General features: G+C 40.9%; 1 protein-coding gene across 1 annotated transcript in view; it reads right to left on the reverse strand.

Annotated features, from left to right (window-relative positions):
* Window positions 1-8,072: 8,072 nt before the first annotated feature.
* NEK11 (NIMA related kinase 11) overlaps window positions 8,073-15,945 on the reverse strand; it is an 89,011-nt gene continuing 81,138 nt past the window's right edge. Inside the window, exon 15 of the mRNA XM_088521129.1 lies at window positions 8,073-8,362. Within this exon, the coding sequence (XP_088377255.1) occupies window positions 8,143-8,362 (220 nt within the window). The 3' untranslated portion in view covers window positions 8,073-8,142. The remainder of the gene's footprint in view (window positions 8,363-15,945) is intronic.

Raw genomic sequence — 15,945 nt, forward strand, 5'->3', positions numbered from 1 at the left:
GTGACAGTATCTTATATCTGTGCAAAGGACACGACAAAGGCATAAGGAGTAGGGATAAATGACTACAATAATACAGAAAGTCATTAGGACTAAACAATAGTAATAATCCTTCTCCTTTCAAGATTCGCTCTGACTTCATTTGTATGAGTCTCCTTTGCCTTGTTGGAGTTAGAGACAGGCATTACTAGCTTTAGAGAGGCAGACACCCTGCAGCAGCAGAGTAGCCCCCATTTCACAGCTGGCGGCAGCAGCACTGAGGTGTTTTCCTCAGCAGCAAACCTAGAGCTGCTGGGCTGACCCTGGACCAGGCCTGCGGCCTCGTACGACCCACTGCAGCTGCCTCAGGGCTCTCGGGCAGCAATTACCCCTCCTCGTCTCTGAACTGGGTGCTCAAGTCCCCATGCTTTGCAGGCCAGCATAATCACACCGCCTGCACGCTTAGAAGAACATTTCTCCCATTTATTTCCTTCCACTGTGTCTGCTATGAGGCCTCCTGGCAGAGGCCGAATAACAATCATCTGCCTTAGGGAGGCAGCAGGTTGTGGCATCCCTCCTGTCATATTGCACATGCAATTTGCCACATTCTGCTTGCCATAGTGCAAGGAAGGGACATAAAGAACAACCCAAGGAGCCCTCAATACATTTCCTGCTCAGGGCCTTAGAGCACCCATTTCAGATAAAACCCCGGGCCACAGCTAAAAAAAAGTGCTAATTTTTCTAACACATCATGTAATCGCACAAAAGTAATATATAAGACAAAAAATTTGAGGCTATAACATGCTACCAGAAAAATTACAAATGTTATTTCAGTAGAAGCAAATTAAAAGATGTCCAGACTAGGGCACTTATTTGGCTTATGATATCAGGGCCATAATAAGAGGTGTCATCTCTACAAGGTCCTGCGATCAAAGTCCACACAAGATGTACCGCAGAAGGCAGACTTCTGCTCAGGTAGGGGCTGCACAGGGAATAATCTCTTCCTGCTCTTGAGCAGCTTTAAATGTACCAGCGCTCAACTGCAGAGAAAGGCTTTTATTTTTTCATAGGTGTAAGAACACCACTGATTATAATTCATGGGAATCGTTATTAAATCAACACATCCTCTGGTTTTGCATATCCCTGAATCTGTTGCTGAAAGAAAAAAAAAGGTCAAATATGTCTAGTCGCTTTGATTGCAACTGAATATATTGAAAGTGCAAAATGTGCCTTATTCTCTTTGAAAAATCAAAGCCTGTATTTCTCATTTTCACACCATCAGCTGATAAAACTCACACTTTAGTCTTTTTCAAACGCCTTTCACTCTTCTAGAAAAGTCATAAATCCTATGGAAAAATTGTCTTTCTCTAAAGTCACCTGTCTGGGCTTTTAGTCTCCGATGTATTTGTGCTGCCAAAGTTTTGATTAATAAGATGAAAAATTATGTATTTCCTTTCATGACATGACAATAATGGTATGACCTTTTTCTTCTCTCTCCTGATTATTAATGCAGTAATAAAATACATTATTTTTATGTCAAAGAAGAATAGGATTCAGATGTGATGTTACTAAGATACTGCAGATTTATTATATAGGAGTGGTACCTAAATTATGCTTCCTACTTTTCCTATGACCTCTTAGCTATTTCTCAAATGTGTTCCTTCTTTTGTTAGTTAAAAAGCTAGTACTTTTGTTGGCTTGTCTGGAACGTTTTGTTTTGTGGAATCGCTTTAGGCAGGGGCGGTTATTTTTCTCTTGCTGTGAAGTATTGCTTGATGTTTGCTTTTCATCCTTAGAAAGGATTCTCGTCTGTAATTGCTTCAAATATTCGAAACTAATTTGAAATAGAAGAAACACTTGGAAAAATGCGTCCTGCGCCTCTCACCATGGGGCCTGGTGACAGGGCTTGGGGCCTGCTCAGAGCCAGCCCTGCTGGGGCTGCCTCCTTCCTACCGGGCCATGGGGAGACGGCGCCATGGGAGCTGCTTGGCCAAGGCTTTCCTGCCTTTTGGAGCCCAGCTGAGGCACGGGACCTGCTCCCTGGCAGAAACCTGTCTGTGTGGGGCCAGCAGTGAGCACACATGGGCGCAGAGGGCAAGGGTGTTGTGGCCATCACAACACGCGGCCACAGCATGGCTCACGCGGACATGGCAGGAGAGAGGTCAGTCAGGCCACAGTTGCAGTGTAATACATTAGTAATTAACCTGTATTTCATCCAACATAACTTTAATTACTGGTACAGAATTATCTGTTACTATAGTAAATAACACTGCAAATCATCTCAATTTTTAACATTCTCCTTCCCTAATCCAAAGAGGTGGCAGACACACACACAGCAGCTTTGATGTCTCTTATCACATTATTCTTGTGGTCCTTTCCACAAATGCCTGGGTGTCTCTTAGGCATTACTTTTTAATCATCCATCCCCATTACATGTAGTGTTTTCTTCTTTTTCATTTTACAGCACACAGCCAGAAAGAAGCCAATTAAAATTCACTAACGGTGCAGTGCTTATACACTCATTAAGTAGTCATTAGGCAGTCTGGAGACTCATTGTCTTTGTGAGAGTTCGTTTTCTCGCTCTCCATGACTCTCCTCCGTGCAGTATCAGCTCCAAAGAGCAAGTGTGCAGTGAATTTAAATCCAGAAGGGCTGGTGAGCCTCCGAGCCCAGGCACAAGTGCTCCTGTGCCTGCTGGACCCCCTGCCTCACGTGCAGCCAGTCCCTGGGCTAAAGCTGGGCCCTGCCAGCCGCTCTGGCACAGCCAGGCCATGGTCTGGCCGCGCCGGCTGTCCTGCTTGCTGTGGGGCGGTGGGATGGGGCCCTGCATGGATACGGCTCCCTTGGGGCCCTGGCTGGATTCCTGCCCTCCGGAGCTAGGTGCCACGTGCACACCAATGCTAGTGCCTGTCTCACTACTCCCCTTCAAGAAACACAGCCCTGGCCACCAGGGCAGTCTGTAGAAGGACAGACTTCTCAGCATGAAGAGCTGGCAAAATCCAGACCCTGGGGAGTCGAGCCCTCTCAGAGCATCAGGAGCCAAACTCCTGCCAAAGAGCATTCAAAACAAGCAAATTCTCTTCTGAGGAGGGCTAAGAAACCCTGGCAGAGATAACGGTGGTAACAGTAAACCAGCGACTGCCAGATGTATAAAGGCATCAATAAAATAATGTTCACACTTGAAAGTTGCATTGCAAAAGGAGAGGAGCAACCTCTCTCAATAGCATAGACTGCCTTCAGAAAATAAATAACAGCTTCTGTTCTCCAAATGGTGAATGTCTGGAGCTTGTTTTGCTTGCTGCTGTTGAGGTATGGGGCAGAAGAGTGGGCAAGAGAAAAAAAAGAAACAGCTCAAGTTAGGAAGACTCCAGAGCTGCTTGAAAGAACAGTTCAGTGGAGCTCATCATGAGCAGAGGGAGCAACCACAAATACATTATTTAAGATTATCCCCATAGTGCTGACCATTGTTAGCTATGGATCAATACAATGGCTTCTGCCAGAAAAAAGAGGCTTTGATATGGAAAAAAGAGAACAGTATTCATATATATAATACATATATATATATATATATATATAAAGATATATATTTCTGAGGGAAATGTTGCAGGCAAATGGAATACGTGTGTGTCATGGTACAGGAAGGCAATCCCAGAGGGATCAATATATAACAAGTGACAGAGTGCTTCACAGATACCCAGCGTGTTCATAGCAGTCACCTTTGGGGCATAAAGCTCTGGAACTGAATCACTTCATCATTACTCTGTCACCTACACACTTGCTTGCACAGCCAGAGAATCATATTTCATGAAATAATGGGTTTTAGTATTAAAGCCTATTATTTCACCTCTGACTACACATTGCATCCTTCTTTAAGTCTTGCCTTTCCAAGATGCTTAGAAACAGCCCCTGATTGATTGACCAGCATGAGGTCAGGAGAAAAGCAAGTGGAACACTCCAGTTTCCTGGTGCCTTTGGTTTTGTTACGAATGCTCTGGCTCCTTCTCTGTGCTGCTCTCCCGTTGTCTTCCTGCTTGGCAATTTCCGTTTGCAAGATCTGCAAGGACGGGATTACGCTGGGGTTGCTTTGTACAGCACCTCGTCCTGTAACCGATCACCGAGCAGAGTTTGCAGCAGTGCTGCTGCATAAATAATACATAAAGATACTTCTACACACAACTTCTGATGCTTGGAAAAAACGGTTCATCTATGCCTATCTTTAAAAAAGACAAGGAGGGCACCTTGGAAGCTCCAGGTCAATCCCAGCTGGGTACCTGGAAAGACTGTGGAGCACATGATCCGTTTCTAAACATGCCCAGGTCAGGAGGGCCAGCAGGAAATCTGGCACAAATTTACTGAGGGCATGTTTCAGCAGCCTCTTATGGCAGAACAACTGGTTACCTGAAGGAAGGGAGGAAGGTGGATGGTGGCCCCTTTTCACTAGGTCAACGAAGGAAAGTGCAGCCCTCAGACAGACTATCTGCGTCCTGAGAAGTTTTCAAGAGCATCCCTTACTCAGGTGAGCTGCTCATCCTAGCTCACAGATGCCTCAGCAAAGGGCCACAACCAAAAGCCATAGACATTAAAAGCCACAGGCAGGACAGGAACTGGAAGCAACTTTTTTGAAGTTCCACAAATAGCCAAGTCAGCAGAGGGATTGCTCTGTCCCACAGATGGTGCTTATTGCACAAGTACCGTGGCAGCTGATTAAAAACAAGTAAATACCTTTAAACTTAGCCAGTTAATTGAATAGGAGCAAAAGTCACTGAATGAAAACAGAGCAGGTTTCTGGGATGTTTTTTTCTTGTCATTTTTTTCCAGCAGATCCTTCTTTAAAAAAAAAAATTTATTGCTGAAGAGCATTTGTACTAGCATCCCTCCTCCTATCTGTTAGATTTCTACCAATGACCACCAGTAATGGTTTTTGGAAAATGAGCCTGCCTGTATTTTACAAGGACATTTAATTCACAGAGTTCTTATATAAAAGACAAGGTCTCTGTATTTCCCTGCACTTTTTATCAATCTGCTTGTGGAAGAATGTTGCCTTTTAAAAGCCTGACTAGACCAGATCATTGCTTAATATGTTTTGTGATACAGTGATGATTTTGTTATCATCTCTTGCTTTTTGGGGGGGACTTTTTGCATTTCTAGGGACCTAAAAACCTCTAAGGATTTAGTTCAGTATGTTTTTCTTCATTCAAAATTTTCTATTCTCTTTCTACGCTAAGCTTGATTACATAAAAATAATTGATCTGATAGCCATGTCTTTATAGATTGTTGGCATGGCATCTCATTAAACACTGTTACCTTTAATACTCGTACCATAGTGTCAAATGCAGGATGGTAGGGACAGAGATCACTGTCTCTAATATCAGCACTAAGAGCTGGTCCTGGTCTGGATGATGCAATTTAAGGACTCCCTACAAAGCCCAACTATTTGCTGTTATTTTTAGAAGGGCCAGGAACTTAAAGGTGCAGGATTTTAGTGCACTTTGAGAGTACTTTTGTCCGGTTTTCAATTTCTTGGTTACTTTATGTGAGCATGGACATGGACTTAAAATTTTGCTTGTGTTTTCTAGGTTTGTATTACTAGCAGTTGCAGAAGTGCCCGGGTTTGAAAACTCTTATTTTCAAGAGAATAAAAGCAAGTATTATAAGACCACAATTTTAAAGGGACTTCACATTAATATTCAATGGTACATATCATTTTTTACATACAACATTTTACTTGTACAATTTGATAACTTATATTGCAATAAGATGCAACTGCAACATTTATTCAAAAAGTCTATGAGTTAAGCAGACAGTTCCTCCTCTTTGGTAATTACAAATTATGACAGAAGGATAAAATATGCCCACAAGTATGTCCCTTCTTTAAATGAAGAACTGCAAGCAAGTCCTGCATTAAAGACATTAAAGTGCAACCTAATGCTTTTCTGAAGTGAGTATAAGCCAAAACAGCGATGTAGGAAACCCTATCAAAAACTTACTGTTTATTTCTTTGCTGTTATGGCAATTACAAGATAAAAAGGTAAACTACTGAGTTTACCAACCATACCATGTTGCCTAATTGTCTTATGATTGATGGAAAAATAAAAAAAAATCATCGTGTAAAGCCTACGAACACACAGATACCAGAGTAGCCTCCAGATCCTCCGATCACATGGAGGTCACTTCCTGCAAGGAGAAGGAAGCAATTGAAGTTACATTAAAGCTATTGTGATTTTTTTTTTCACGTGCAACAAGCAAAAGTTCTGCTCATCAGAGAGCAACCGTTTGCCTGCGGGTGGTCTGCATGGCTAAAGGCTGATTTTCAAGTTTTAAAGGTTGCCCATCAACAATTGCCCAAATGTTCGACTTCTCCAGAGAGCTTGACACATTTCTGTGCTGTGGTTTTTCTTACAGCTTGCAGGAAAAAACTTGATGAGGTGCTTCTCATTAATAAAAAAGTGATTGCTTGCTTACAGAGGTTGTTTTTGAGGTTCCTCTGATAAATCAGTCTGGATCACAGCCAGAGATAAGTGCAGTAGGCTAGTCTGTATCCCTCTGACATTATTCCCACAAGATGCAAGTTACTTATTGCTTGGCTTGCCAGCTCTTTAGTCCTTGTAACACCCAAGCACTTCTCCTGCATCTTGACCTTTGGCAACTTCAATTTTTAAACCATCTTAAATGTGGAAGCAAATACTCACACCCAACAGTGGAAAGGCCTGTGAGTGCAAGTACAAGAAGAAATAACAGGAAATAGACTGAATCCTGATGGAGAATCTGTGCTAAAAGTTGCCTGTCCACCTGGGGGACCTGAACCATCATAGATAAGAAAAAAACACCCCTCACAGTAGAATTTAGCTTCTTTTTTTCTGTGCCCAGTGTTCCTAATAGCAGCTGAAGTCAGACAGGCTGGACACTCCTGCCCATCGTATTGCCTTGACTTTCTCTGCTGGGCACTTGCTTTGCTTTTGCAGTATGTGTTGATGCTGAGCTACATGGAGCTGACTTTGCTTACCGCTCCCTTCGTGTCTATTAAAGTATGTCACAGACGGAGCTGTACCACTGCTTAATTTACAGTCAGTCAGTTTCTGTATTCAACTTGTTCCAGAATCAAATAGTAATTGTTCACAATATTCACATTACTTTTTCTTTTTTTTTTTTTTTCATTCTGTACCTGAGTACTTTCGGAGTTGTAGCCCAAGAGCAGAAAACATTAAGATTGCTAGATGATTAAATTGAATTTGGCTTACAGTTCACTTGAGAATCCTCTAGATAGTAGAGGACTGATCATTTTATTTTAATGTTTTAGACCGAAGGATGAAGGAGTTCAGAATGCAGGGAAGGAAAGAAGGAAAAGGTAGGAGGAACACATCAGGTATATATTGGAGTAGTTGAAATCTAAAAAAGTATGATGCATATCAAATATGAGATGAAACATTAACAATACCTGTGCAAAAGCCAGAAAATCAGTTTATTATTTCAACTAAATTTGATGTAAAACTGTCAGAAGTCACAAGTATCCCATTTACCATAGTCTGCGATAGTTCAGGCCTTACATCTTTCTCTCTATACATACACACAAAGATATGGCCTAACATGTCTCTCTGTGCATATACATACATAGTTTTGTGCAATATGTACATATTTTCACATTTCCTTTGAAAGTGACGCAGAATAAATGCAACCCTTTGACAATAATAACAACACAATTCTCACTGAGTAGTCAAAAACACGTATTTATGTTCAAGGATAAGTCTGCCAAAGTCACACAAAAAATATGTGCTTGAACGTCATCATGGTCAACTACTGTCACCACAGAAATCAAGAGCACCTGGCTTCAAATCCTACACCGTTTCTGTCAGAAGCAGCTCTACCAAGGACTTCTCAGAGAGCAGCCTGACCAAGACCTGAAAGAGTATCTTCCTTTAAGCCCTAGGTCATGAAAAAGAGATGCTGATAACTGTGAAACCTTTCTCCTGCTTTTGCAAACATTTACAACCTTGCCCTTGTAACCTTTAAAAGTATTTGCCCACCTCTCACTACACAGCTGGGAATATCAGAGTTTACTGACACACCTAGGTACTACCGTTATCCCAGTTATCCTCAATGGCAAAGTGTTTGCTTGTTGACCTGAAGAAGGTTGCTCAGCAATTTCACTTAAATTTTCAGTGTTGCAAGTTACTGACACATGTTTGACGACGGGAGACGTCCTTCCGAAGCCTGCAGCTGTTCCTCAAAGTAGAGGAGCTGATCCACCTCGAAGCAGTCACTTGCCCTAGAGACCACCTTCTCCAGGCTCCTCCTCACCTCGTCCTCACTGGCATTCTGCTCTCTTGCTTGCTTGAGATACGCGTACACTTTCTCGAATACTTCCTCTCCCAGCTTCTGAATGGCAGATCTATGGATAAATGTTACAGAAAAGTCAAGTAACACTTAGTTCATACTGTATATTAAAACACAGAATAGCTGGCCCTGGTTTTGTAAAATGTTGCAGCTAGTTTTAGTTAAAAATATAATGCCATGCCTAATTTGTCCAATTATACAAGGAACTTAAATTTCCTATTAAATTTCTCTGTTGTTATTCATAACATGAAGTGACAGCCCAGGAGTAAAATCTTGGCCACAGTGAAGTCATAGAAACTTGGCCATTGTCATTACTATCAAAATTTCATTCATTCATGAATTCATGCCTAATTTAACATACTGGTCTACCTACACCAAGTCCAGTATACATATGCTTATTGTTGCCTGTGGGTTTCATCAAAAACTAAACAAGCAAAATTTTATGAGCACAAACACATTTCATTGCTTCATTGCAAGACTTCATTGCTTTATTTTGCTTCCTATCAAATAACAAAGAAACTGTTTTACAAGATCAGCATGAGCTAACTGACACTTTTTCTTTTCCTACAGCACCATCCTTTTATCAGAAGACAGATCTGTACGTCAGTGATAAAAAATACACTCACAGGAACTTAATTTATAACCAAGATCCAGTTGAAAACTACAAGATAATGAACAGACCTTTTATTAAAGGCAAACTTCTTTAAATTCATAGGTCACAAGCTACATGTAACACAAAATGTTCAACCCAGTGATCAGTTGATGAGTTCACAATATTTTGATGAAAATGTTGAAGTCATTTTCTCCTCCAGCATAACAGAAACTCTATGTATCTGCTCTGCATATGTCTGTCAAAGGAATTCTGTTCACCTCCATGTCTAAACAAACCGCTTTGTCACACACAGAAAAAAAAACCTTCTCTCTTCCTCCTGGAATTCAGTAGGGCCCATACGATGTTCATCACTGCAGAACTCGACTACCCAGTGGCATCAAGCAGAGGAGGCTGCTGATAAATAAACTGTGCGCTGCCATATAGTCCTGATAGGATGTTCATCTAGGAGAATGTGAAATAATAAGTGATATAATTTGTGGGGGGAAGGAGTTTCAAAAGCAGCCCCTTGAGTACAACGTGTCAAGGACATTCAAGGATTAGGACAGGATTAGGGCCCTATTATTGGCATGGGAAGCTGTGACCGTGTAACACCACCTAGTAATGCTGACACACAAAAGAGACCTATAGCTATGAATGCAGCTTCATCCTTGGCATTTTCTTTCACTGATTTTTTTTTATACAGTAGGTGACTTGAGATCTGAATTTCTTTTAGAGTCAAAATTGCATGTTTCAGGGTTAATAATGCCTTTTACTTAGTCAAAAAGCGCACTGGACTAATTGGGAGTCACCTTACAGAAGCTTTGGCAATTTGCCTAAAAAATTGTCTGATTTTGTTCAGGTAAGCTTGTGTTAAGCAGCCTTTCCTCCTACTAGCATTTGCTAAGATTTTTAAGAGTATTTGCATAGGACAATCATTCCTTTTCCAAGAAATCCATTATGGCATGGACATTTCTTCAGTAAAGTTTGTTACCATATGTGAACAAAGTTTCTCAGACAAATTATTCTTCCCAGGTTGAAATTTACTCAAACCTTTTGAGATTTTGATGATATACTTTATTTCTCAAATATTTCCTGTATCGTATCTCTAGGTAGCAAAGATATTCAGTGCCATAAGGGTTTACTTGGTAGAAATTCTTTTAATTAGAAAAAAAAAGGAGCTACTTGCCCAAATTAAAAGGATCTCACATATGCTGAATCTGTGAACTGTACTATATTCCAAAATTTCAGCCTAAATATTTGTGCTTGTGCCCTTTCCACTGAGTCTCTGTCACATGCTGTTTTCCACAGGCTTAGACCACAGCAAAATGAGAGGCTGGATCTCACAGGTGTCCGAGGATGGGAACCACCTCATTCACCGCGGAGCAGTGAGCTGCCTGGCACCAGCACAGGGAGCTTTATCGTGCCTTTAGCACACTTGTTGTCTCACAGGTATGGCTATAATATCTCTCATGCAGGGCTTTGAGCTGCATGCAACTTCTGTGTGCAGTGTGCTGGCATTAGCTAAATTCTTCCACTCTCCCAAAATTAATTTGAAGATTTTTCCTTTACTCTTTCTTAACTTTCAGTACGAAATCATACTTTTTCCTCAATAATGCAGAACAGCCTTATTAGCATATAAAAGATTCCCCCCAAACCCTATCAAGAATAGCAGGACCTACAGCCTGTGCACACTGACAATACATCTAAACTGTTTCTATCTGGGGGATGTTCTGAGTGGCTGCTCTGATCTCACCAGGAGGAATCACCTTTGCCTCACATCGTATCTTCTCTCACTGCTTTCTTTTTGTGCAGATCGGCCATGCCCACTTCTGAGCCACACTTGAGCTATACATTACACCTCCTGCTAGTTCCTAACACAGAAATGGATGAGGAAATTGCAACAGAGAAAGATAAAACCCCATATAAGCTGCCACAGGACCAAGCTGGAATCTGTACAGAGCCATATCTGCCTCAGTCCCCCTTTCTGTAACTAGAAATATTTTTTTTTCTACTAACACTGCTGTTTAAGGGAAAAATAAAACTATTGGAAATTATTACTTCTCACACACTGACAACTGCATTTCTATGGCAAATCATGCAGATTTCTTCACAAAACTTCATTAGAAATATTGGAGCATTTCTCTACAAGGGTTAAATTAAATACTGGAGAAGCTATAGTGGAATCACTGCTAATTCATCAGTGCCGTTACTGACTCCTCTGACCCTCTTCAACAAGTATATTTAATTTGTTTGGCAGGCCTATCTATTTAAAGATGCAAACTAAAGTAAACACAAGCCTCGGGAGTATTGCTTGTGCTAATAACTGCGACCTGTAGACTGGATCTTCTCTGTGTAGCTTGACAGAGCATGCAAATCAGCTTATGGTATAATAGCTGATACAAAAGAATTAGGCAGTAAATGTTCATAGGCTGAAAAGAAAGAGGTGACAAAAATTATAACCTCTGCTTTTATGAAAGAAGACATCAGGTTCCCTTTGGACCCAAGAGTTACATTAATGCAAGCTTATTATTAGAGAATATATTTCCTGGGATGGGGAGAGAGATGTGGGATCTAAGCCAGAAAATGTTAAAAAGAATTTACTGAGTGACTTTATTACAGTGATTAGAAAATAAAATACAGAGGGTAAGAAAGCAGCTCCCTGATCCTATGCTAATATATATTTTTCCCTCCATATGAAGGTCTGCAGAGGCACAATTATGAATGTTTGCTCTGCAGCTGTGTTTAGTTACTTCTATTTTACATGTCATGTGGGACACCTGCATATACAAAGTCTTTAAATATTGAAAGTCCAGCTTCTGAATGCACTGCGAAAACAAATGCAGAGCCCCTGTTTACCCTCAATTTGGCAACAGTTTCTGATTATGAGGCATATCCTAAATCTGATATCTATCTGGCACCTCTGTCCACTCAGGACACTTCTCCCCTTGTATCCAAGAGTCATTGGCTACAGCTGGGAATTTGAAGAGGGTTCAACCCCACATCTCCCACAGCAGTGCCATCGTCACCGGTTTCACTGGGGACAAAGGACTCTGATTTATAGAAAACATCCTAGATGTATTGGTCTGGAAGAGAACTAGCAAGCAGGGAGGGTAATTCTAGATGGACTGAGGACCAAGTACAACTTGAGAGAGCTGCACAAATGTCATTTGAATCAAAGGAGTAATTTGAGGTTTTCTATCCCCATATAAAACACTACAGGCAGTCCTTCAAGCAGGGACTGAAGACCAGGCCGCCACGTTGTGTCCACATTGCTTGCTTTCTTGCAGCAAAGTGCAGCGGATGGAGCAGTAAGCCCACCTTCCTCTACTCCTTCTGCCTGCACAGGGCACCAGGGCAGCCCCAAGGCTCCAGCCAGAGCAGGGGACACGACTGAGCAGCTATACAACCCATACATTCCCAACACTTGTGTCCATGGCGGCTGTGGTTTGAAATAAAATACCTTTTGTTGCTGGTCTTTGTGCAGCAAACAATCCATGCCTTAGGAATATTAACCGGAACATGGCCCAGAAGCCCTACAGGTAGACAGAGAGCTAATTTGTGAATAATTATAGGGTTCTGGCATGAAGAAGGGACTTACACTTGATTCTACCAAAGATACAGTATTTCTAAGCAGGTGACAAGCAGCACAAACCCCAGCAAAACCACCGGCATTTACTGCTTGGACTAACTGCCAGTAGTAGAGGGGAGCTAAACAGGAACTTTGAGAAGGGCAATTTTATACTCAAGGTGTCTAACTGCATCAAAAAATGTTCCAAGGTACCAATGAATTTTTGCCCAAATAAATTTATCAGGCTATATGGAGATTTGCGCTGATTTCCTACACATCAGTGCAAAATTACTAAAATTTGACACGATAATAGCTTTGTGTTCTCAGCCGGCTGAGGGAGCAGTAAATCTCTCCCTAGGTGAACAAAGAATTTGCTATTGGCCTGTGGGTCTTTATTTTGACTTTACTGCCACTAGCTGTCTATTAACATTTCCTTTCTGGTCTGGAGATCAATTGCAGTACACCTACCTTCATGCAGCACTGACAAAAGCTGCAAAACAAGATTAATGCTTAAGTTTGAACTCCTCCGTGGGTGTTAGCAGCTGGGTTAATATCACTCAACCACTCAACAGCTTGTCATTGTCTGCCTTGAAGGATAACTATGACACAGAGCAGCAGCTAAGGGGGTTTTCAGCTTCTCACTTTCAAATGTCATTTGGCGTGATGGCAACTATCATTTAAAACCATTCTGCTTTTCCCTCACCCACCAAAGAAGTTAAGCAGCACTTTTTGCTCGCAAACACACAGTTTTTGCCAGTGCCTTTAAGGAGGTGCTATGTACATCACAGCTGAGCACACCAGAATAACGTCATGAAAGTGCCTCTGGTTCACACACCAGCAGCAGCGCCTCATTTCTGCCCTATGAGAAAACAAACACATTGCTCCACAGTCACACTAAAAGAATCCAAACTACTAATGTTACTTGAGGCATCCTCAATATAAGCTGTAAAAAAAAGAAGCTTTCTGGGCATGGGACACCCATTCACATTCAAGTGGCTTTCAAGCATGGTTTATCCTTCAGGATGCAGCCAGGCAGCCAACAAGCTCCCCATAAGCAGGAAGCAAAGCTGTCATGGAGAGGCCTCGCAGGGCACAGAAGCCCACGCAGGGATCTTTGTGCAGGGTCCAGCCAGCTGCTGAGCAGCCCCACACGGCAGGAGGACGGGGAGCTGCCTCTGTGCTGCTCTGAGCGTGGACGGCTCCGCTTCTGTGACAGGAGCTTTTGCTATTAGCTACCCTGATCTCTCAAAAAATCCGTCCTCCAAATCAACTGGCATGGCTTTTTTAAAAAAATCTTTTTTGCTCCTCAGAAAGGCATCCATGTTGACTTAATATTGCTAAGTGATGAATAATCTGCCACTTTGTTTAGTGAAGCTATTTGCAAGTTTCCCACCAAATACTTTCTGAAAAATTGTTTCTCTCGGAATCAACTTAGATGCTGTTTCAGATTGTAGCTTGGGTTAAAGAAGTCCTCTTCTGGGCCAAGGAACAATTGGAAGAAGGAAGCATTAAGATACCTTTTCCCTTCTTCTTTTAGGGTGTGATATATCACTCTAGGCTATCTTAGGTGAGCTCCAAATTTGCAGTGCCATCTGAAAAATTTAACAGCCTTAAGAATAACTTGCAACATCTAAAGACAGAATATTTAAACACATTTGGCTAAATTCTCTTCCCCCTAGCTCAAGTGTATGCAGTCCTGCAGTATCATTTAGGATTTCCAGCAATAAACACAAATAAGATTTGCCCCTATTTCTAGTCACTCATTTATAAATGTAGTATCTTTCTAGGAGGAAAAAAAAAAAAAAAAAGTACATGACACTTTACAGCTAAGTAACATGAATTCTGGTAGGGGAAAAAAAAAAAAAAAAAAGGTTGTATTTATCTCCTGAAATGATTCTTAAAAAAAAAAAAAAAAAAAAAAGCCTTAGGAAATCACATATCTTCTTTGATTTCATACACAATACTGTTTTCTAACTGAACCAGAAAATCTTAGAAAATCTTAGAATATCTGCTACAGCATCTCATGGTTCAGTAAACAAGTTCATCTCAATTACCATGCAAAAGGTTCGATTTTCCCTCAAGTTATCTGCCCGTCATTCAACATGTTGACATTTCTGACTTTGAGTCACTACAGTTTCTCTGAAACTTGAAGCAAACTGCGCTGGGTTCGTTTGCAGCAAATCTTGTCTGTTGCCCTAAAAAGACCCTTTGAGATCTTCTGAGGGAAGCACATTATAAAGTTCATGGTTTATTCTTTGGGAACTTATTCCTAAAGGTAGGGGAATACCTTTCTAATTCTGACATCTGTCCAGTCCTGGGAATATGAAAAGTACAGCAAAGTATAAAAAAGGACATATCAGAAAAAGAAAAAAAAAAGTAAATTAAAATAATTATTATATAAAAGGTAGATAAATACAATTTGGATTGTTGAGATCAGCCTCTAAACTTCACCTTCAAGCCTCAGTGGACTTTGGCTTTCATTACATTATTGCTGAATGGATTTTTTTTCACTTAAAGAAACAACAATAATTTTTATAATTCATCCTTAATTACTTCGTGATTCTTAAAATAAGTAACCTTAATTTGATTGCAGACAAAAGTCTCTAATGTCCTATTTGAAAGACCTGCAAAATCTAAAACATTCAGAACATGTTTTCCCATGAGTTAAGAAGATCTTATTATACAAAACTGTAGGCACACACCTGAAGAAATACCAACAACAATATTCTCCATGCATTTCGTTTTCTGAGATAAATTAATTTGTAAAATAGTAATTGAAGTTGACATCTGCTCTTGGAAGAAGTGTGAAGCAGAATTTATAGCTGTTAGTTGAGTACTAACTAGTGGAACTATAACACAGCTTGTGAAAAAAGCAATGGCTTTTTACTTTAGGCTTAATGTGCAATACTGAGGGAGAACAAAAAACAAACAACAACAAAATGCAACTGGCCCCACGACTTGTGGAATAATATTGCAAGTGGAATAATATTGCGACTCCTTCATTTGGGGATAAAAACCTTTCTTCAGGAAGAAACTGGACGTAACTATGGGCCAAAACCTCATGGCTCTAAATAGATGTCATGGTCTCTTGTAGGAAATAGCAGGAGTTTCAGCAAAATACTCTCCTCCGTCTGCATTACCTTTCCCACAAAACAAAATGCAACACGACAGAGTGTATTATGCTGTCTTGCAACACAAAACTTCTTGCTTTTTCAGTGAAACAAGAAGCAAAAGGAGATTCATGATCACTCATGATGAATGAACAAGTTCTCTTTGAGTCTTTTCAAGCTCTTTCAACGATCACCATTTTCCCTACCTCTCTCTCTTCACCAGCCTTGCTGTTCTTTGTGGATAAATTCACAAAACTTATCAGCTGAGTCAAAGCTTCTGAAGCTCTTCCTATACTAACAAGCCCACTGCTGACCCCAAGAATAAGAGACAATCACCTCTGAATAGATAGAGGTCTGCTTGAAGAGAT

The sequence above is a fragment of the Tinamus guttatus genome, unplaced genomic scaffold (assembly GCF_059628265.1).
Source record: "Tinamus guttatus ecotype Peru unplaced genomic scaffold, ASM5962826v1 Tinamus_guttatus_pri_ptg000115l, whole genome shotgun sequence".
In the NCBI taxonomy this organism is placed as follows: Eukaryota; Metazoa; Chordata; class Aves; order Tinamiformes; family Tinamidae; genus Tinamus; species Tinamus guttatus.